The following is a 21783-nucleotide window of genomic DNA, read 5'->3' on the forward strand; positions in this document are numbered from 1 at the left end:
AACTAACCACTCGAGTCTTGTCTACCAACTTCGGTTTGCCAAGGATAATTATCTCCGGCGCGAGTTTTGTGGTACAACGCTAATCATCGGACACACGTGCTGTTAGAATCATCTGTGCTGTCCGTGGAGTGCAGTTAATTGGTTAAGAAATCGTTCCTCTTTCTTCGAAATTGTCTGAAATATGTTCTCGTATTGGAGACTGTTTGTACAGGGTTATCCAGAAGTACCCGTAGTTATTAATTTTTTTAATTAATTTCAATTGTAGCTATTATTAATTTCCTCCAAGTCGAAATAAAATTGAATTCTTCTGTCGTCAAAGTCTAGAAACGGAAGCAAATTAATTCAATACGAAAGACAACAATTTTCTGGTTCTATTAAGGACAGTATTAAAGACAAATAAGGGCTAATAAACGCAGCATAAAAGAAGGGTAGCAGCGCGAGGGATTAAATAAAAACCAGAACGATTTAAAATAATTTTTGTTTTATTTAGAAAAGATTTTCCATAGTCTATCTTGGATAACCCTGTATTCTATGCGAACCCCTATTTGCTCGTTGCGTTTTCTGCACGATAGTAACGCAGTGAAGATAGCGTCACTTTAATTCAACAAGCGTCGCTCTACTATGGAGACTCGAATTGACAAATATTCGCACAGAGACACATAGCAACTTGTTCGCAAGCGTTTTAGAAAGTTGACCCGGAACGTCTTTCGAACTACGAAAAATGCAAGCTCGCGGGAGCAATGAATTTTATAAAGAACTTAGAAATATTTGCAAACGAGATGAAGAAGATACGGAGGGAAGTTGGAGAAGCCGACGCGTGCAAGTTCGAGAGAACGACAAAAGTTTCGAATTTAAAGTGGTGGCACACATTTTTCGGAAACTTGCTGCGTTTTCCTCGGCAACTTCCGGATAGGTTGGTTGCTTCTTTTTTTTTTTTTTAAAAACGTAAACTTCTTAAACCGTCGCGGTATCTAAGTATTCAGCGGGTAGTCAGGGATGAAAGGAATGTCCCCGGAGACGTTAAAACCGATTTAGAGAGGTCGGGGCTCGGAGGATCTAACTCGGACCTAACCCAAACTCTTAACGTACCGACCACGTTGGTTACGTTATCGTATTCCTCCGACGTCCTGTTGGTTGGAACTTGTTTTGACACGTTCCCTGGCCGAGCCTTTGCTGTAAACTGTAGCCACGCGTCCCTGGAAAGAGAGCAAAATTGTTGGTTTAAACATGCGCTTGTCGTCGAACGTCCATCACGTTGTCGATTTAAAGGGCGAGTTAAAACGGGATAAAATAGTTTGAAGCAGTATTCTAGGGTTAAAAGAATACTTAAAAATTTTAATTTTCATTAGTTGAAAATTTCTTTTCATAAATTTATTATCATAAATATATTTGAACAAATTAAATTTGACTAGAATATTTCAGATGCGGAAGAGTTCTAATGTGCCACCCCCTATGATAAATATTGACTTTCCAGTTTCACTTTAATTAATCAGATTGTTTTAATTATGTGGGGATTTTAGTGGTCGATTGCCGGTGCTAAACGCACTCGATGGAGGTTCAACGTCTGTCACGGCGTGTCCGCCTCAACTTCGGCGAGGCGAATGTCGTCGGCATTGCCCGAACGTTTTCCCCATCATTAGGAAGTTAATGTCTAGCGATGCAAATTGCAGATTATCCATATCCGGCTAATGCAATTCGGTAGGAATTCCATTATGAAACTCGTGAATTGGTCGATCCGACGAATCGGATGTCATTAATATTAGTTTCGGCAACTCGGGGATCGGTTGCGCCGGGTCCCATGAGTGGGCCGTCAAGACGGCTCCCTCTCCTCAGACAGAGAAATTCTACTGTGTTGAATTCCTCGGCTCTCGGGGCATTTATATCAAATTCCCTGGATATAGTATCGCTTCCGTCCATCTCGAGAACTTATCCGCATCATGTGTCTGGTCGCAAGAAATTTCGAATAGCAGTTATCGCGGTGCCTCCCTTGTCCAGAGCTCCAAGGAATGCTATCTCGTTTGATACTTCCCACCGTAAATGAACGTCTCGTTGCGTCAGGTAACCGGTTTAACATCGCGAAACGTTTCACTCCTAATTATTTGTCGAAACTGTTTATTATTCAATAAAACAAGTCCGACAGGGACATAAAATTTTAGTACGACGTTGAGTATAACGAAAGAATAAGTAAAAAATATAAATATTCAAGTTGAGAAATATTTAACGCTCGACTATTTACATTTAGACGTAATCAAAGCATAATTAAAACAAATTTTCTATATGTTATTCGAGAAATATATAGTTAATTGCGCCTGAAAACAAACGTGAGACACAGCCGGTCACCCCAGAGCAATCGCCACCGTAGCTCCCAGTAGATCAGAGGTCCAACAAGATGAAGAATTACGTTGAATCCCCTAAGACGCGTGTTCCAATTTCCATCGGCCGGCTTGGCGTGGTACGCGGCACGCACCGAGCACCGCCGCGCCGGAAAGAATCTTGTTTTCCATTGGTAGGTATCAATCAACATAACTCATCGGAATGCGGGAGCAGGAACCTCCTAGCTCCTCCGTCCTCTCGGAAGTAATAGATACGAAGTAGCACTAAATCACACGGGAATGCGGCTGGCTCGTATCCCCGGGATTTTCAATTATCATGCACAATGGGTGAAACGCGCGGACCATGCATTCGTGGCTTTGCAGATATGTTCTCCCTCGTAAGAGATGGAACACGCGGCGAGTGGGTTAGGTCGGGGGGGTGGCTTGCTTCTTCGTCGTGCGCGGAGCCCGAGCCGTAGCCAAGGAGGGAACGTAACCCCCGTGGGTCTGCCGCGGCAGATATATAACCCGGAATAAACTAGGAGAAGACACGCACGCCGCCTCTTCCATCGCGGCTGCGGGAAGGAGACGACCGGAGGCGTAAGACAGAGGGCCGGGTTTATTGAAGGCGGCATCAATTTTCAATGAAATATTGCAAATTCAAGCGTCGCCGAACCGGAAGATCGTCCTGGATCCAGGCACGCCGTCGGCTTTTGCCCCCTTGCGGCTAAGTGCTCGTTTCGGATCCATTTGTTTTCTTCGTGACTTCTGTTCTTCCGTCGGAAACAGAAATAACATTTTCGCCGCGAAACTTCCTATTTATCAAGCGGTTGTAACAGCGGAACCAATTACTTTTCCTTATTTTCAAGTATAACTAACTTCGTCGTATATAACGTATGAAATTTTTTTACTTAAATTCAATTCATTATTTATGTTTCGAGCGCTGTCGCTGATTCTAACAACATGCTAGTTACTCGAATACGCTTCGTACCGGAATCATTTCGCGCAGGATTTTCGAAGCCGCGTTTTTCGATTACTCGTTAATGTTCATCATCATAATGTTCTTTAATTCCGCAACCGTGGCAAATGTCCAAGCATCGGTCGATGTACTCGAATGCTGTAGATTTTAAATAAATGAAACACGTTCGTGAAATATATTCTACAATAGACTTTGAGCATGTAGAGGTGCCTTTATTGTTTCTTGCAATTGATTTCGTTTCTGTTATGCATGGTAGTATTTTAAATATTTTTAATAATAATGCACGTATATAGAAAATGACATGGTACGATTGGAAATATAAAATAAAACAAAGCCAATATGGTAGAATTTATAATACAATTTTAAGCCGAAAATGTAATGCATTTACGATGAAACGGATAAATAAAACATAATGCAATAAATGAATTAAAATAATTTAAGAACATGTATGCATTGTTCTCAATTCACTGGTATCGGCAAAGAAAAAAATTGCTATTTACTTTGAACAATTTGATAGCGCGATAATGTCGAACGAAAGATAATTTCGCGACGAGGAGAATTCTTTTGCAAAATGCAGATTAACAATGGCAAGTGATATTTCTTTCGACCTCGCGATGTAAATTGCCGCGCGGAATGTAAAATGTGGCGGCGAGGTAAAAATTTGAAAGTATAATATGCATTTTGTTCGCCGATAATCTGTTACCTTTTAACTCCGACGTTCAATTATTTATTCGACTAAAACTACGTGTCCGGCAAACCAATTTTTAACACCGTTCCCTCTCGCCCATCCAGCTTGCATTATTTATCACGATCGATATGCCGCTAACACCGCCTCCGTTTTTTGCTTTGCACCCAATATTTGCGGATGAACTTTTACAAGAGTCTCCGCTAAATAATTCACCCCGTTTCGCAAAATTGGGACTCGCCTTCTGATACGTTAGCAACGTGCCCCTCAGTTTTACAATGTTTGCCGTATTTGCGAATTGCATAATTTGTCTTCTATTTTAGGAAGCAAACTTGCATTTCATACAAGATTTACTAAATGCGAATATTATTTCTTCCGTATCCAAGCAAAAATAAATTCTTCTTTTGTCAAAGTCTATAAATGATGGGGCATAAAGGCGATAAAAGAAATAAAAATTGTCCAGCCCTGTTAAGAAAAATATTAAGAATAAATAAATGCTAGCAAACGCAGGGTGAAAGGAGTTATAATGCAAGGGGTTAAATAAATTGCTTGGTCTCCGTGTAACTTGAAATGATGTATGATATTGTAACGTATGACCATTCCGAGTGCTTCATTGATCTTCCAGGGCGCAGTCGTGCCAATCGTCGATTGAAATATACGACGGCGACCACGAAGAAGGGATACTTGGCACCGCGAAATCTCTCGAGAGAATCTGCAGTCCTGCGCAGAGGCTTCCCGGGGAATTCGTGCAACAAGATACGTAAGTGGATTCTCCAGTTATTAGACGAGAGATGCCGGCGCGGTCTACTATCCACGGCTTATTACTCGGATACTGAAGCAAGAAGTCCTCGAGATTCCGCTCGATTTATGAAGCGCAATGCAAACCGCCTCTGTTATCCGCGACCTGGCCGGCATAGCTCGCCCAACTTCCGAAATTAATGCCCGGCAACCCGTCCGCCGCCGCCGCCGCCGATCGCAGCCGATCGCCGCCAGATCCGTCGAACATTCTCAAAGAAACACGCCGCCGGGGATCGCCGACTTGGGAAATCTGTTTTGCGTCGAAGCGCCGTGGGCCTCGCGCGAAACCATAATTTGTTGCTTCTCCTGCGAAAGCCTAATTCGTTGCGTCTCTTGCCGGAGACGCGTCCGCGCGTCAAACCAACCGCCGTGGGGACGGACCGTAGTCTGTTCGGGATCGCCGAGTCCCAACCACTCGGGCCACTCGGTCTCTCGTTGTTCAGGGTACGACGCCAAGATGTCGGCCGGATGACCTTTGGGGGCTAATCAACCCTTCGGTTGACACAGACGTCTCGAGGATGATAAAACTTGCAGCCGTTTGACCACGGCTTGTCGAGCATTCCTCCCATTTCGACGAATATAATAACCATGCTGCTCATTACTGCCAGTTATTCTTTTTTAATTTGCTTATTTAATATTAACCCCTTGATTTACTATTTTCTTTGCAGGTATTTTAATAACCTTTTTTTCACTTGTTCGCTGTTCTCTAAGTAGATTAAATACGATTTTTTGACAGAAACGGCGACGACAAAATTTTCTGGAACGCGAATTACAAAATGTCCCCGAACAGCAAAATTAGTTTCTGTTTTTCGCACATTCGTCTGAATTCAACTGGCGGCGTTAGTAATTTACCCTGATTAAATTAACGTTAATCTCTTTATTTGCGCAGGTGGAAAGCCGAGGGTTGTTTAATACGACGGTTTCCGCGGCGAATAGCGAAAACGTGCTAAGTTTCGCGAATAAAAGCAAACCGTGCAGCTTTTCGCGACAGGTTACTGAAACGTACCAGTTTGCATAGTAAAAAACTGCAACGTGCTAATAATCTGCGCCGCTGTGAATGAAAACACGCTACTTCTCCCGGCCAAAATTGACGCGCGTTGCTCAAAGAACAAAGTGCTGGGGTCCTCGTGGAACGAGCAAACGAGTCTAGCTTCCGCGACGAACGTATCCAAACTAAAATCGAACTTATCAAAACCATAGACTTATTTTAAAAATTACTAGAATATATATAATTGCAAGATTATTAAAATCATTAAGAGTAGAAACACATTTTGATTTCGTTTCCGTTTCTCGCGACCTAGTTGAAAAGTTTTCATTTCGCGGGAAGATCCACAGTCTAGCGACCGCGCATCAATCAAAATTACTAGGCATCGAATATCTGAACATGACCAACAACATATCGGCGGGAAAAATCAGAATATGAATCACTAGACAACGCGTGCGAAATAAAAATGTCCAGCCGCGACTGCAAAAAAAATATACAGATCGAGCAAAAAGATTGATTCGTTTTTATTCTGCCATTGAATCTGCCGTCTGCTGATCATATATTTAATAAAATGTCTCCGCGAACATTTCGGTAACGAAGACCGGCAACGCTGACGAGAGAGCAAATTCGAAACGACGACTCCGACGACACAAATCATCGGAATCGGTGCCGAAAGTCCCGTGTATCGGGTAATTACGAAACGTAGCTTTTTGCCGGTCGTAAAAGAAAGCGAAGTTCCGAACGAGATAATAAAAAGGACAATAGACAGATCACGGTTATTCCGCGATTCAACAAGAAGCACCGACACCAGCTTCCCCTGTTTTATCGATTGACCACCGACTCGGCGATTCGCCGGGGATAAGCAGACGCTTATAAACAGGCGGGGAGAGAGACAGAGAGAGAGAGAGAGAGAGAGAGAGAGAACGTGATTGTAGGGAGGGAACACGGCACTAAGAAAACAACGCGACGCTATAAATTCAGTTCACCGTTTTCGACAAACTCCATTGAGCTCATTCACCGAGGCTCCGTGGAACCGCGTCGGGCGAAACGAGACTTCCGTTCCCGGCCATTTCCTCCGCTCCGGTTCGATCTAATAAAACGTGTTGCGCCGAGAAAAAGGCGAACGACGAGGGGGGCGGGGCCGACGGCAAAAACAGACCGGTCTTCCTCGGACTGGAAAACGCGGGATTTTATCTCGTGGCGGCGGAACACGGAACACGGAACACGGAACATGGAGCACGGGGCGCGAGGGTCACGGGGGTGCGGACGACGCGTAATCAGGAAACAGTCTCCATCTATTCGTTCGTCGGTGCATCTACTCGAGAACGAGACGACTCCGGGATACGTCGGTGGCTCGTCTCGTCTCGTTCGAATACAGAATGAAATAGATACTCGTCCGACTATTAGAATCTCTAGTTAGCGACTCGAGCGATGAGGAGCGAATCGCTTGTTTTCTAGTACATTATCTTTCTGTTCTTTTGATTTTTAACAAGTTTAACAAGTGCTTTTATATAGACGATATAATTTTTATAGTAGTCTCAAAAATAGCTGGCATTTTGTGAATGGCGGTGCAAAAATTTACCGGACTAATATATGTTAAAAAAGCGGTTCGCATTGACCCTGTTAAATTTTTCTTATTTCTCCCTAAATCTTTCACTATTTCTATCGCAACGTATCAATTTAGAAAAATCAATTTCTATGAAGCAATCTTCATAATTCCAGCAAGTTTAATGTTAATCAATCCCGTGATAAAAACCCGTCGCGATTGTATGGCACGGTCTCTATAACCGTGGTCGCATTTAGTAGGTACAGTTTCGAATGGAAAGATATCAGAAAACGACACGGATTCCCGACGCGGCTGCACGCGTCTGCAAAGCCGGTCTCCTGCGAGACCGTTTCCCGTATTGAAACGCCTGCTTTATAGGCGCGGTTCTCCCCCCAACGACATCGTAAACATTTAATGCGGATCGATTTGTTCATACGTGTAATAACGGCGGGGACGATACGCGCGCGCGGCTCCGGGAATATATCGCGTCCGCTATCTCGAACGGATTCGCGTCTTTGAAGGACGACCGAGTCTGATGCGCTGCGAGAGTACCACTGAAACGCGACGCTGTTTATTATTGAACTTTTCCAATGACTCCGTGACGCAGTGCGCCACTGCTTACAAAGATCGAATATAAAGGAGCCTCCGCTGTGTAAACCAATCGCGGACGAAAGCGCGAGCTGCGCGACTTCTGGAGAACAATGTAAAAATGCGGAATAGAATATTACTTTCTAAAAGGAACAGTTTGAATAATTAAAACAGTTCTTCCATGTACAGCTCGATAAAACAATAATCCATTAGCAATACATATTAACAATAATTCGAAGTTAAATAATTCTGTCAGGTATGAGGAAACTGCAAAGCGAGGTACGGTGATTGATTTTTTTAATCTTCCGCATATTAAGCATTTTAATGACGTTCAATTTAGTGGAATCTTTCCGGACAAGAACGAGTTTGTATATGTAATCAAAGTAACAGGGAGTTTTATTCTAGAAGCTTTCACAATAATGCAATTAAATCCGATATAAGCCATTTTAATAGACAATTTCCTGGCATTTTGTGGATGACACCAATATTCCGACGTCGTATAATTGATATATTAGTGTTCTAAAAACACTTTTAAAAATAGACAAAACTAGTAGAAGTAGTTTCGAACCGGTATCGAATTAAAAAAGTCGTCCGCGTATATTTGTAGCAACAATTACGTAAATTCGAAATCCAATTGCGCCATTACGTTTGTCCGTCGCCGAGGTGATGGAACAGGGAGATCCGAAAGCCGAAAGTAGAAATCCAATGAATAGTCGTCGCATTAAAAAGTGACGTTCCCAGGATCCAGGAAGGATCTCGGCTGGAAAGTGAGCGAGGAGAGAGGGGGAGGAGGGCGTTCGATTTTAATCAGATAAATGTCAAAGTGGCTCGGCAAGGAATCACGCCGGCTAGAATAGAAGTATCCGCGGCTGAAAAACGTGACAGGAAACCAACCACGAGAAAGACTTTTCCCCGCACATATTGATCAGCGTCGAGAGGGGGGAGGGCGGGGGGGGGGGGGGGGCCGCCGGCCGCCGCGATCTGAATGGGTTACATTCCAAATCCTTTCAACCACGATCGATATTCGCCACCGCTATCCGGAGAATCGTTCACCCGGGGACGAGAGCCGTTCGCTTCGGGGATACGAACGAAGGATCTAATTGTAAGATACGAAGTGACCCGTCGGATAATAGGAATTCCGCTGCGAGCGCAAACGCCGCTCCACGGGCACGATTAAATACTGTTTGGCTTCCGAAATTGAAACGTAACGCACGATCCCGACGATTTTACATCGATCCGTCCTATTACTTCGACCTGGAAATCGACGCAAATCCCTTTTTAATCGGAAAAAAATCTAGAACCCCGCTCGGTTCGAGCAATCGTTCGGCAAACTTTCAATTTTCAATTAAACTTACGGAGTTTAAAGTTTTCATCAAAACGACGAGCGAAGTTTTCGATAAGGTACAAGTTGATAAGTTTTCTGCTAAATATTGTACAGGTACTGGAATATTGGAAACAGATTTCGCGCGAGTTGCAGTGCCCTTAGGAAGATGAAATGTTAATTGTTAGATAATTTAAATCGAAATTAAAAACGCACGAAGTTACGAACGTGGAACGCTTTTAAATAACCCCGCGTATTATTCCCCTTTAACTTGCGAGAAATTTCGCGAGCGGTCGCTTAAACGTTAACGTCTTATAATTTAGCTTTGCAATTTGAATCTGTCTCGAGGAAATATTTTAATTTTATGAAATTCCTGGCACGGTAAGCAAAGCGTTCGGCGTGTTCCCCGGTCAGCATTTTCCTGGAAAGTTTCGCGGGAAAATCGCGCGTCCTGGTAACGAGGAAACGGTTTAATGGACAAAGGTGTATCGCGGGGTAGTAAAACGTGAAGCGTCGCGGCGAACAAACGAAAAGATAGCGGCCGTGGGAACGGTCGATCGGGCGGGGTCGTAATTAAGCTGGAAAGATTAGCGGAGCGGACATTCGCGGGTCAATATTGCCGAGAGGATTCACGAGGTTCGTGGGACCAACAATGCGATCTCGTGAGACGGAATTGACCGTAGGAACAATCCCGCCGTAGAGGAGCGCCGGGCATGCTCAAACACGGACAAACAAAGTAATGCAAGTTCCCTTCGGGGGTTGCAGGACTGTCCGCGACGCGACGCGAGGCGACGCGAGGCGAGGCGAGGCGAGGCGACGCGAGCCAGCCGGGGGCCAAAGTAAGTGCAAAAGGGACTTGGCCCGAGTGCACGGACGCGTTGTATGCATTATGCAGCCGCGGGGAAACAGACGGACGCGAGATGCCCGTAGAGTTGCGCCGCGACAGCTGATCCGCACCGACATTGTCGCCAGGACTCGATGCAACGACGCGAATCCCCGTGGAAGAACGCAGTTACGTGTGAACCGGCTCCTGGACCAATCGGAAACGGTCTCGATTCGCAGGGCCGCGATCGACCGGCGAATCGCGAACTACAGTTCGCGAAAGACGAGGAGCGTCTGCTGGTGCTTTGCAATTCTAGTCTACAGGCGCGTAATCCTCTTTAAACTAATTTCCTCGGAGAGACACGTCTTATCGATAGCATTTACCACTTTCGAGATCGAGCGTTGTAGCTTTGTTAATTTAACGCTAAACCTACCGATCATTAATCCTTTGCCGTCGAAGCCATTTCAACTCGAGATCCAAAATATTTTTCGAAACTTATAGCGTTTCGATTTTACATAACATGGTGTATTTATATATCAGTTTATTTATCAATTTTTGTCAACGTGTCTTTTAAGATACTCTTTCTACATACGTAGTCTTGTAACGTAAACTCTGAAAATAAATTTTCAACAGTGAAAAGAGCGAGACGATTGAAAGAAATTGATCTTCGAGAAATTCCTCGCTAGGGGGTGGATCGGGCTGGCGCGCATAAACTTGTTCCGCTAAAATTTGTTAACCATTTGGACAGGCAACGCGATCCACGTTGTTAACCCGGGGCTCCTCTGTGAAACAATAATTGCACGGGAAACAGAATTCCTGAAACTTTAACGATACTCTGGTCTCGTTTCCCGGTGTTCCGTGAGTTTTGATAAATTCCCAGGACGTGTTTTCCTTGCGCGCCGGACTGCGAGCGCTATCTCGCACGCGAGCAAAGAGAATATAGTGCCGTCTTTTAATACGGAGCCCCGGTCTCCGCGTAGTACTTCCTCGCTGCGGTGCTGATTAATTCTAACTTCCGTATTCGCGCCGAAGCAATAAACAATACTATTCCGATACATTTGTCTCTGCCCCTTCAAGAAATTTCGTAAAATATTACGAGCTGGACGAGTCGACTTTCTCTATCGTGCGATCGAGGTGTCCACATTTTCATGTTAAATTGTCCTCTTCCCTTTCGTATGAATTACGTGAAAAGAATCCGGATACTCTGTTAGAGCGAGCAAAGGTAACAAGAGCAGCGCGTGTTCAAGGGTTAAAACAGTCTGAAAGTAACAACATGTTAAGAAGAAAAGTGTAATTCCCGTGGGATACATACGCTATAAGCCAATTTTCTGACAGAGCCATTTCAGTTCGCCAACACGGGACAAACTTCCTCGTTCCTCAGCAGCCCTGCTACTTTTTCATCTACTTTTTCATCTACTTTAATTTCTAACGGCGCCGGGACAACCAGACCAGAATTTATGCTTACAAGGGAATCCTGTAGCTGACCCTCGTTGAATTTACACTAAATCTTGCGGGGCTGTTCGCAGACCGCCGGTAATAATGCTCTGCGCAAAGCCTCCGCCGCAAGCCTGCTCTTCTATGGAGAATTAATACGCGCAGTTGCGGCTCGGGTGTTCTACAGTTTCTTCGTGTTCTTTATCCGTTCGATTGTGAACAAACTTTGATCTGAAAACGAAACGTTTCGTGCGTTTCAACTGGTTGGGAAGTTTCAGTCTTCGACTCGAAAGGCTCGTTTATAGAAAGATTCGTCTATAGAAAAATTGTGTTTTTTGGAAACGTTCCAATTTCTAGCAGATTCGAGAAGAAGCGTATCTTCAGTTTTCCGCTTGATGTCTCATGCAGGAAGGAACGTGCTAGGAAAAAGTCGGCCGCGTAATGCGAACTTTGAATTAAGCCAAAATTTATCGTGCTAGCTGATACCTTTGTATTTTTTATTTTAATATTTTATTCCGAATCCCTATTATATTTTATGTTTATTAAATTTTAGATACAATTGTGGCTATCCCCAGGTATTATTGTAAACCTGGATAAAGAAATAATTAGTATAATTCTTTTTTTACTATAAAAAATGATTTATTTGAGCTATAAATCGTTGAAACTGGTCTCTTGGAATCATTTGTTTCTAATAAGTGCGGTTAAGACGATTTTAAGTGGTATTGTAATTTTCTAACGCAGGGTCTTCCATCAAAAAACCCGAGACGAGTCAGCTGCAGCATCCCCCTAGCTAGCAACAACTACTAGGGCGCGTTGAACGCGCGTACTTATGGGACAGTCCGTGTTTTATGGCTGCTAATCTCGTAAAAATGCATGGGAAATAACGCTCATTTTTCATCTCCGGCCTCGCCGCGCCCAATCGTACTTCTTCTTCCACCCCGAGGCACGTTCCCCATTGTTCGGCAACACCGGCGAATCTGCGACCCGCCAATCACAATACATACAGGTGACAATACACGTGTACGACATTACCAGTCCGACACATTTGACGCGTAATTATGCGAGCGACAGTGTACACCGTTCCTGGTTAGTTCAAACGATTTTGATAACTTGGTATCGGAAGCTTGAAAAGCTATCAGCTATTCAGTGGGATATATTGTTTCTCGTTACGTATGTTCCGAGATCTATATCTCAGAATTTTCTCAAAAAAGTTCATTTTCTTGGAAACATTTTCTCCAAGCAGCCGCGTAAAGGATTGTAACGATAACGAGGAAATCGATGAGCGATCGTTTCGTCGATCATGAGGGATAATCGAGATCCCCCGCGATCCATGGGAACAGTATCGAGCACGCTTCGTTTAATCTCCTTCCATGCGTGGACGAAACACATCGAAGATGCATCTGGGATATGGGATCGGCCGTCGAGTAATTTAATCAGCGAGCATATCGCGCCCAACTAAAAGCCACTCCGGCGCGCTCGAGAACGACTAATGAACTGAGCACAGATCAACCCGACTCGGGGGATGAGACGAAATAAACCCGGGGCTTCCATGATGGAGCACGTTTTGTATACCACGATTAGGCTTGTTTATAACGGGGTAGCATACGCCACGGCAAACAGTCCTCGGGGAGGCGAGCATAGCGCGCTGGCGCTCGCGCTCGCGCCGTATAATTTCCAGTTCATGGGGCGATAATAATTGATCGGGACAGCTGATCACCGTAGGCACAATTGAAACAGCTTTATGCGCCAGATTACGCCCGTGATTTGCTCGCGAGCCGCGTTTCCGGCTCGAATTAGAACAGAGTTTACCTTGGCACCCATTCGTTGCTCATTTGTCGACAGAAAGTGACAGCCGCGAATGATCGACGAGACCCGAATTGCAAGAGTTTGGTCACTGGCTCGCGGGATTGCCACCTGCCTCCGGAAACGTATCGCTGTTTAGTTTAACCCCTTGCCCCGCCATTCATTCCGCGCTGCGCTCATTAGCACGTATTTCTTCTTAATATTTTCAACAATAGCCCCAGACAATTTTTCCTTCCTTTATTTTCTTTATTAAAGTAAACTTGTAATAATAATTGTCTATTTGGTATCGACATTGCATAAAAATTCACAGTATATCTGTAAAAGTAAAGAAAAAAGTAATAACACAACAGATGTAAATAGAAAAAGTTATGAGTGGGAGATAGTCTTTTACAGTTAATTTTGAAGCACGATCGAGCTCTATAAAATGGGTGTAGTATTTTGTTAACTGGGCCAACTACTTGTGCGAATTCCTACTTCGCAGCATTTCTATATGACACGGTACAATTATATGCTCGTACTACTTAGGTAGAGTGGCTTGTAACAAGCCTGCCAATGGTTAGAGTAAATACTGAAGTACTCCATTCACTCATGCTATTATCTGACCTTTCAACAACAATTGCGTCGCTCGACGATTTAAGACACCTAATTTCCACTGGGGCGTTACTCTGAATAACTTTAATAGATACAATATTACGTACCACTGCTCAAATGCTTTGGCAGCAAATAAAATTTTTATACCCACACGTTGAAATTGTTTCACACACAGAATCGCAAAATAATAATATCCATGTCTGTGGTGCAGTAACAATTTTATATCAGACTATTTACTTAATAACGTTGAATTATTTAGGGTTGCGTTCAGTGCGCGTTATTAATTATTTGCGACGAAAACGCCCGGCCCTTAAGGGTTTACACGCCGCTCGTAATGCATCAGACATCGCGCACGTATGACAGAACCCAAGCAAGACGTCAGGGAAAAGTACACAGGGATTGTGCTCGCGTGACGTCTGCGCATCCGAAATCCACGAATGGAAGTTGAAGATGGGCCAACTGGGTCGCTTGATCTTTCGTTTCTGAGAGCCAGCCACCAAAACATAACCGCGATTCTCCCGGCGTTCTAATGGCGGTGTTCGATTCCCAGGAAGAATTGAAATGACTCCAGCGTTCGATCAAATAAGTGGTTGATCGTTTCACCGGATCGCTTTAACCGGGAACGAGAACATGAGCAAACTCGGATTTCAATATCACCGGGAAATGCGGAAAGACTGATATCAAATTCAACATTATTTTCTTCGATTTCGATTCGGCTCTTCTTACATTTCATTCAATTTTATTTGCGCAGCACAGCGAAGTCTGGAATGCCAATATTCTTCTACCCACTCGAAGCCAACGTAACTCCGGCTCCAACTTCTGACCTGTGACGCGTCCATTTTACATGACCCATGCAACAACTACACCCTCAACCATTTCTTTAGTCGCGAACAAATTTTAGAAAGTAGAAACTAGTTTGAGAAGCGACATCGCAATGTTTAGTGGCGTTTCGAGACTCGAATAAATTTTTTTCCGAAAACGTGTGACAGGCACGTTGGGTTTTTAGGCTCCGTACTTTTACAAATATTTTATTTTAAACTTTTACCATTTTCTTTGCAATGCTATTTCTACGAATATATGCTTAAGACATTGCACCAGGAAGAAAATAAGAGGAGAATGCTCAATATCTAAAACAACGAAAACAATTAATGCACTATTGGCAGACTAAAAAATTTGTAAGACACAATTGATATAATATGGTGATTCGTTTCCACGGCGTTATCGCGAGGGGAAAGTCGACTTGCATTCATTTGGTGTAACGCGGCGACGTTGCCGCGCGCGCAGTCCCTTAATTTGTTCGGTCCATTAATAACCATCGGGCGCGGGCGCGGGCGCGGGCGCGAAACCGGCGAGCAAACATTGATGTTGGTTATCGGTAGACAAAACCAGCCGGCAAACATTGACTTGTCGGTGTGCAGTGTCTCATCGTCGATTCAGGGGCAGGTTATCGCGAGACAGTGTTCCCAGGGCGTCCATTTACAACTTCGCTGTCGAGCGAAATGGAAGTGAACGACGTGGAAAATTTACGTCGCGCTTTGTACCGTCACTTGCCCAACTTCGTGCCCCCCCCCCCCCCCCCCCGTGCAAGCGCACACGTAAGCTTGTCAAGTATGGGGTGGCGGTGTGCTCTCTTTGACATAAAGGCGGCGGCTTCATAATTCACGGGAAACTTCCTTCGGGCGCTTCGACTTACCGATAAAGGAAAAGAAGAGCAATGTCGGGGAGAGGGTCACGGACGGCCGGAGGGTCGCGGAACAACGGCCGGCGCGCCGCTGGCTTCTCGCTTCTCGCTTCTCGCTTCTCGATTCTCGCTGCGGCTGTCCTACCTGTTCGATCATTGTGAATTCTATTCAGGGTAGTCGGGATACAAATCGGCGATAATGTCGGCCGCGTTGTAACGAACGGGACAAACGATCCACGCGCGCGCTCTCTATTATTCGCTCGGAGCCGCCGCTGAGAGACGGCTCTTACGTCGTCGCGAAATCGCGTTGCATCAAAAAACGACTGCATGGCCTAAAAACTCTTTCTAATAATATTGTTAATAGTAGAGCCAGACAATTTTTATTCCCTTTATTTATTATAAATATATCGATGTAGAAGATGTTAATAATGTTCAGCAAGGAGTCAACTGTTTATACAACTTATACTTTAGCAATCGCTAAAATTGTAATACAATTATTATGATATAACCTCGACATGGTTTGCTTAATCAGAAACAGTTGTCGGGTTAAAATCGCGTTTACATTTTTATGCGAACACGTTGGTCCTAGTAAATAAGAGAAAGAGCAGTGGTATACGTTGCCGTTGCAGCGTCGAAATCTCGGCAGCTACGATCTCGGCGTTGTATCTCGGAGCCCGTGCTACCAAGATATACTCTGGGCGCGATATTATCGAGAAGCAGCTGCACATTACCGCGGAACATGTTTAATACTTCGATCGCGTCGAATCCGGGGAATGTTCTCCCGTAATATCCAAAGGGGGACGCGGAGTTCTTTACGAGGTTTCTGATAGCAGGTGTCTGATTTACTCCCGGCCTCGGGGGAGAACGAGCTGTTTCCCTCGAGGAGATACCACCACCTCGGGACCGATGCGCCCCGGTGTTCGCGGCTCCCGAAATACTGCCGGCTGCGATGGCTGGCTGCGATGGCTGCGATAGCTAAGGCAGCCGCGTAAAACGAGATTCTATTTTCGTTTCCTTTTCTCTTTTTTTGTTTGCCGTAGGTACGTCGAGCCGAAAAGGTACTCATCCAACGGCAGAAATATGACGGTCGTGCTGAGACGAGCCCCGAATAACCCTGCCGACGAGGAATACATGGACGTCTCTTATTACTTCCACAACGGTAAGCCGACTATTTTCATCATCTCTTGAACAGCTTACGTCGCTCGCGGAGCTTTCATCCTGTTACGTTCGCGTGTTTCCAATAAAATCCCGGACCGCGTGTTTTTAGAGATGGAATCAACCGCGCTGCGAATAGGTTCGAGCTTCGATAGCTTCGATAGCTTCGATAGTTTCGAGCATTTCGCGAGTGCTTTTCGAACAGGAAGAAGCGACCCTAATTACGACCACTTTAAGCTCGTTCCGTAACTTTAATTAAATATCTCAAATGTTGTTTAACTCGAAGATTATTCGAATTTTTAGTACAATAATGATTAAGATGTACCTTTTTTATCAGAGAAACATTTCCCATTCGTATCTCTGTTACCAATCTCGTAGTTGACGATTACGATTAAATCAGTTCGACGATCGATAGAAAGCGTGTCCGTAAATTGTGTTCGTAAATTGAGATCGGCGCCCTGAAAAATGTATCGCGAAGGACGCAAAGAAGCCCGACGTCCGCGCATTGAAATCTCTACAGTAGCCGCGTGCCTCTATTCGATAAATATTTAATTAGACAGCTATGCAAATTTCCGGACGGGGAGACGCGTAATCAATAATACAAACCAGCGCGAATAATAACAGCATAACGAAGCTCATTTGTATACGATTCGCATTTTAATACAGAGCGCGGGGGTCGCGCGGGGGCGGCGCGGCGTCAGAAGTGAATCCTCGGCTATCGTTGGAAATTATTCGAGGCACAATGAATCTCTCACTTTTTCCTCGCTTTTCACAGCCCGTCGACCGAGATACTAGGCTGATTTTAATGAATTGTATTATATTATGGATCGCGCTAACAAACGCCGCGGTAGGCGCGTTTAATTTGCATTCGCGGCGCGCACGCATGGCTGCGTCTAGCGCTCGGATTAATTACGGCCAAAAAGAGAAGATGTGAAGGAGAAACCGAATCAAGTCAAAGTAAGAACGAATTGATAATCGAGCGGAGGAGCGGTCGCCTTTCTATCGGCGGGATTAGCTTCGATTAAAATGAGTCGATATATCGCGGGGAACGATTGGAATCACGGTGGAATGGCGGTCAGCGCGACGCGCCAATTATTTTGGCTCCGATTCTTCGTTTAAGCTTTCCGCGTCCGTGTGCTTGCTCGCCTGCTAATTACGCCCGACTAATTACCGGAACTGCATGCCGACATATCGATGCTAAAGCCCCGAGCCCTTAATCGGATGAATATAGATGCGTCCCCGCGGTAATCCGGAAACTCGGTTGGCATCGCGCCAAGAATGCGCAACTATCCATAAGGTGCATTTACAGTATGTCGCCGCGCTTTCGCCAAAAAAGAGGGCCGGACCGTGAATTCCGCCCGAACGACCCGACCAATCTTCTATTCCTCCGTGTTCGTCTAGACGCGCGCGCGCGACCACCGATCCGTATCCAGCTTATGCCGCCAATTGCCGCGATAAATTAAAAGCTGATGTCAAATACCAGAGAACCGTCCGACTACCATCTAAGGCAGCCTAAGGCACCATCCAAGTACACCATCTACTAGGCAATATTACAGAAAATGCCAACGAGTTTAGATAATCGTAACAATTTACCATACTATATTGTAATAGACACCAATTATAATTTATTTATCAAAAACTGTTCCCCGGGAATTTCGAGTGTCCAAGAAATAATAAAAATTGATATTGCAAAGGATAATTAACATCCTATCTTCCGCTCTTCTTTTAATTCGTTTAAGAAGGCGCCGACCTCGTTACCGGTAGCGACCGTCGCCCCTTTGCGCAATATAAGCTTTTAAAGCAGCTTTCTGTAACTTCCTTTTTGCAATTTATAAAAGTTATTACATTTTCCGGAAACTTTATGCCTCGCGTACACTTTCAAAGGAGTGATACGAAAGTTAACATTGTTACAATTGCTTTCCCCGTTTCCTACTGAACGGGGGACTGAAAATGGCCAAGTAAATGATACTTCGAAATTCGCGGATCTTTTTAATATCGAACGAATAATTTATTTCTCGAATTGGTGGTTTTTTTTAAAGAATTGTTTGTGAAAGTTTTTTGAAAGTGTTAGCGAAGCGACGTAGCGCCGCGTAATTGAAAAGACAGCGCGCGAACAAATTGGCAAGAATATATATATTTTGCGCGAGGGAACAATTCCTTGCATTCGGATGATCAAACGGATCTCGCTCGCGATGGCCGCACGTCCAAACGATTGTGTATCGCTGTCCGTCAACTAGCAGACAATATCACGGCATCATTTCGCGCTGCGAAGCGCGCGGCCTCGCCGGAACAATGGCGTGTGGCCCGGAAAAATCACTGCGCATTAAAAAGCGACAAATGACACGGAGCGGGAGAGTCGGGCCCCCGACGACAAACTGCCGGCATCGATTTGACGTTGATTGACGGATGTCCGCGTCGTTCGTCAACGTTATTACGTTTACACGTGGTCGACGCGGTGTCGGTCCGCGATCGATAAGCTCCGATCGGCACTCTACCCCGGATTGGAAAATGCAATCAACGGAAAGCGGCAAAAAGTCGGGAACGACATCCGGAATAGACTTTTAGGATAATTTTCTCCATAAAGATTTACTGTTCCGCGGGTGAACGACGTCAAACGTTCGCCGTCAAACTTTCTCTCTTTTCATTTACGTATCATTGCTGATCCAAAAAACTTCGATCTAAGCCAACTAAAATGCTTTCGTAACCGCAAATGCTTGTTTATAGATTTTAATAGTATAAAAAAGTAACAGGTTGATGGTAGGCGTATATAGTAGAAAGGGTATAGTTTGTTTATTATCGAAGTCTTTAACAAGTAACATCGCGCCAGCGTCGTTTTAATTATAATTTTGTTTAACTTATAAAAATGAATAAAACTGTCCGCCATAGTATGAGACGTGCGTGGATATCTATAAACGCTATCGGCTTTATAGTCGTTTACCGGATAACTACATTCCAGTATTCAATTTACTGGATCTCGACTCGTCGCACACCCATCGGATTAAATTATCCGCGAATATGCAGAAATTCGCGAATGAAATTTGCTAATCGCTAATCAGATGATGAAACGGTGTCACGTTTTTAATATATCATTGTCCTTTCGCTAGAAAATTGCCTGCTTCAAATGCAATCGAACGCAAATTATTAATATAGGTACAAACCATGCGAATATAAAAATATCTTTGGAACGCAACTTAAAATTTGTTCGAAGTTCGAAGTTAAAGTGGTAATTTGAGTTATTATTGTACGATGCGAAAGCGAGGCTGAAAGCAGACAATCGGAGAGAAACGCGTGAACGAAAGTTAACCCTTTATATAAAAGTTAAAAAGCCTTATCGCGATGGCAGCGATCGATCGTTGCGGAGATCTGTCGTTTACCGGAAACGAAGGAGGGAATAATTCGGAAGAATTGTTATACGGATAGAATGATGTAACACAACGTAACGCGCGAGTGGCTGCGAAAACAGTTCGAGTAGATGGATCCGCGGCGTCATACATTTATGCATTGGATGGACGTATTATACGAGCATCGGCTGCGCTCTTCCATAAATTGAATATTCCTTTGTAGAGAACCCTGAATTATCATCGATCGCAGGAGCGTATCCGGGCCCCGCGCGGCCCCCCGGAACTCGGAACTCGGAACTCGGAACTCGGAACTCGGAACGGCCGGTTTTAGGACCTCCGTCGCGATATCCGCAGACAATCTATCCGGCGAATAAAATTTTATGCCATCCAGGGAGACCGATTCCTCGACGGGAACAAGTCGCGGGCCCAGGACCCTCCCTCCCTCCCTCCCCCTCTCCCCTCCCCTTCGCATAACCGAGCGAAATTTTCGCGCGGCGAACGTAAAAATTTCGCTTTCGCGGCGCGGCGTCTCGATGGAAATGCCCCCAGACGTCCGAGAAAGGTATAGGGAAATGAATTAGAATCGAAAACGTATGGAGCGAAATTGAAAAACAGCGGCTACTGGAAATGGAAATCGGTAAAAGGGAAAAATTGACACGATATATGGAATATATGAAAATTTTGATAACTTTCGGAAATTGAGCTTTCCAAATGTTTCTAATTTCCCCGACAATTTCTTCTCCAAATCTTGTCTCGAATACTAAAATATACATATATTAGCCGCCTGTTCGACATCGCTGCGCATCGATAAAAATGTATTACACGCAGTGTGATATATCTCGAGCTCCGTGAATATACCAATGTAAAATATAGCTCCGGGTCACCAGAAAAATCAATCTCGCGCAGCTTATTCTTAATTTTCTCTGCAAATTATAGATATATTTTACGTTTCCATATATAACGGCTGCGAGAGCTATTATTCCATCACGCGGAGTTCCGCAGCGAGCGAAATTATTGGACAATTTGATTTTTATCGCGGAATACGAGTGAACGTTATTAATCGCTTGAAAAGACTTTTATGTTACTGAACTGCAAACTGTGCGCGTTTCATGGTCGACGGAATACAAATACGATACAACGGGACCTCGATTAATCGAACTGGATTTTGTCATCGATCTTTGGTATTTAGAGTTACGATTGTTCGAATAATAACGACGATAACATCATAGAGTTTCGATGAAACCTCGAATTTTATTCTATTGTATTATCAATTTATCCAAGTTAAAGAGAAATTAAATATTAATTTTGAATTCGCGTCATTGAAGGTCTATTGTATTGTAAAGATTTAAAATAGTTTTTGTAGGGATAAGTGGTAATCGTCGCAGCACGAAAGAAGCGATAGGGCAAGGGGTTAAAAGAGATCCGATGCTCGCGAGATCCACGACGCGCCCTCCGCGGCCATTCGCGAGAAATAAAATTGCAAGGGACTGCAACACGGGAGCGTGGGAGCGTGGGAGCGTGGGAAAGTGGCTGTCCAGCATTATTCACTAGAAATTGGCCTGTGTTCCGCGCAAAGTAATGGCTGCCGCGCCAAGCAGTTCAACGTACGCCGGTTTTCGCAACTTCCAGACCCCCCCGTGTTCCTAGCGCGCGCAGATTTCTATATCACGCGCGATTTTACCGGCTGCGTATTACAGCCGGGATATATTTCACCGAACCAATTAAAGAACTGCGAGTTCCG

At 44.5% G+C, this 21783-nt stretch overlaps 1 protein-coding gene across 1 annotated transcript in view; it reads left to right on the forward strand.

Moving 5' to 3' along the window:
- The window catches only part of LOC144472018 (uncharacterized), a 197375-nt gene that overhangs the window by 164141 nt on the left and 11451 nt on the right, over nt 1-21783 (forward strand). The window contains exons 9-10 of the mRNA XM_078184647.1: nt 4602-4736; nt 16587-16705. Of these exons, the coding sequence (XP_078040773.1) occupies nt 4602-4736; nt 16587-16705 (254 nt within the window). The remainder of the gene's footprint in view (nt 1-4601; nt 4737-16586; nt 16706-21783) is intronic.

The sequence above is a fragment of the Augochlora pura genome, chromosome 7 (assembly GCF_028453695.1).
Source record: "Augochlora pura isolate Apur16 chromosome 7, APUR_v2.2.1, whole genome shotgun sequence".
NCBI lineage: Eukaryota > Metazoa > Arthropoda > Insecta > Hymenoptera > Halictidae > Augochlora > Augochlora pura.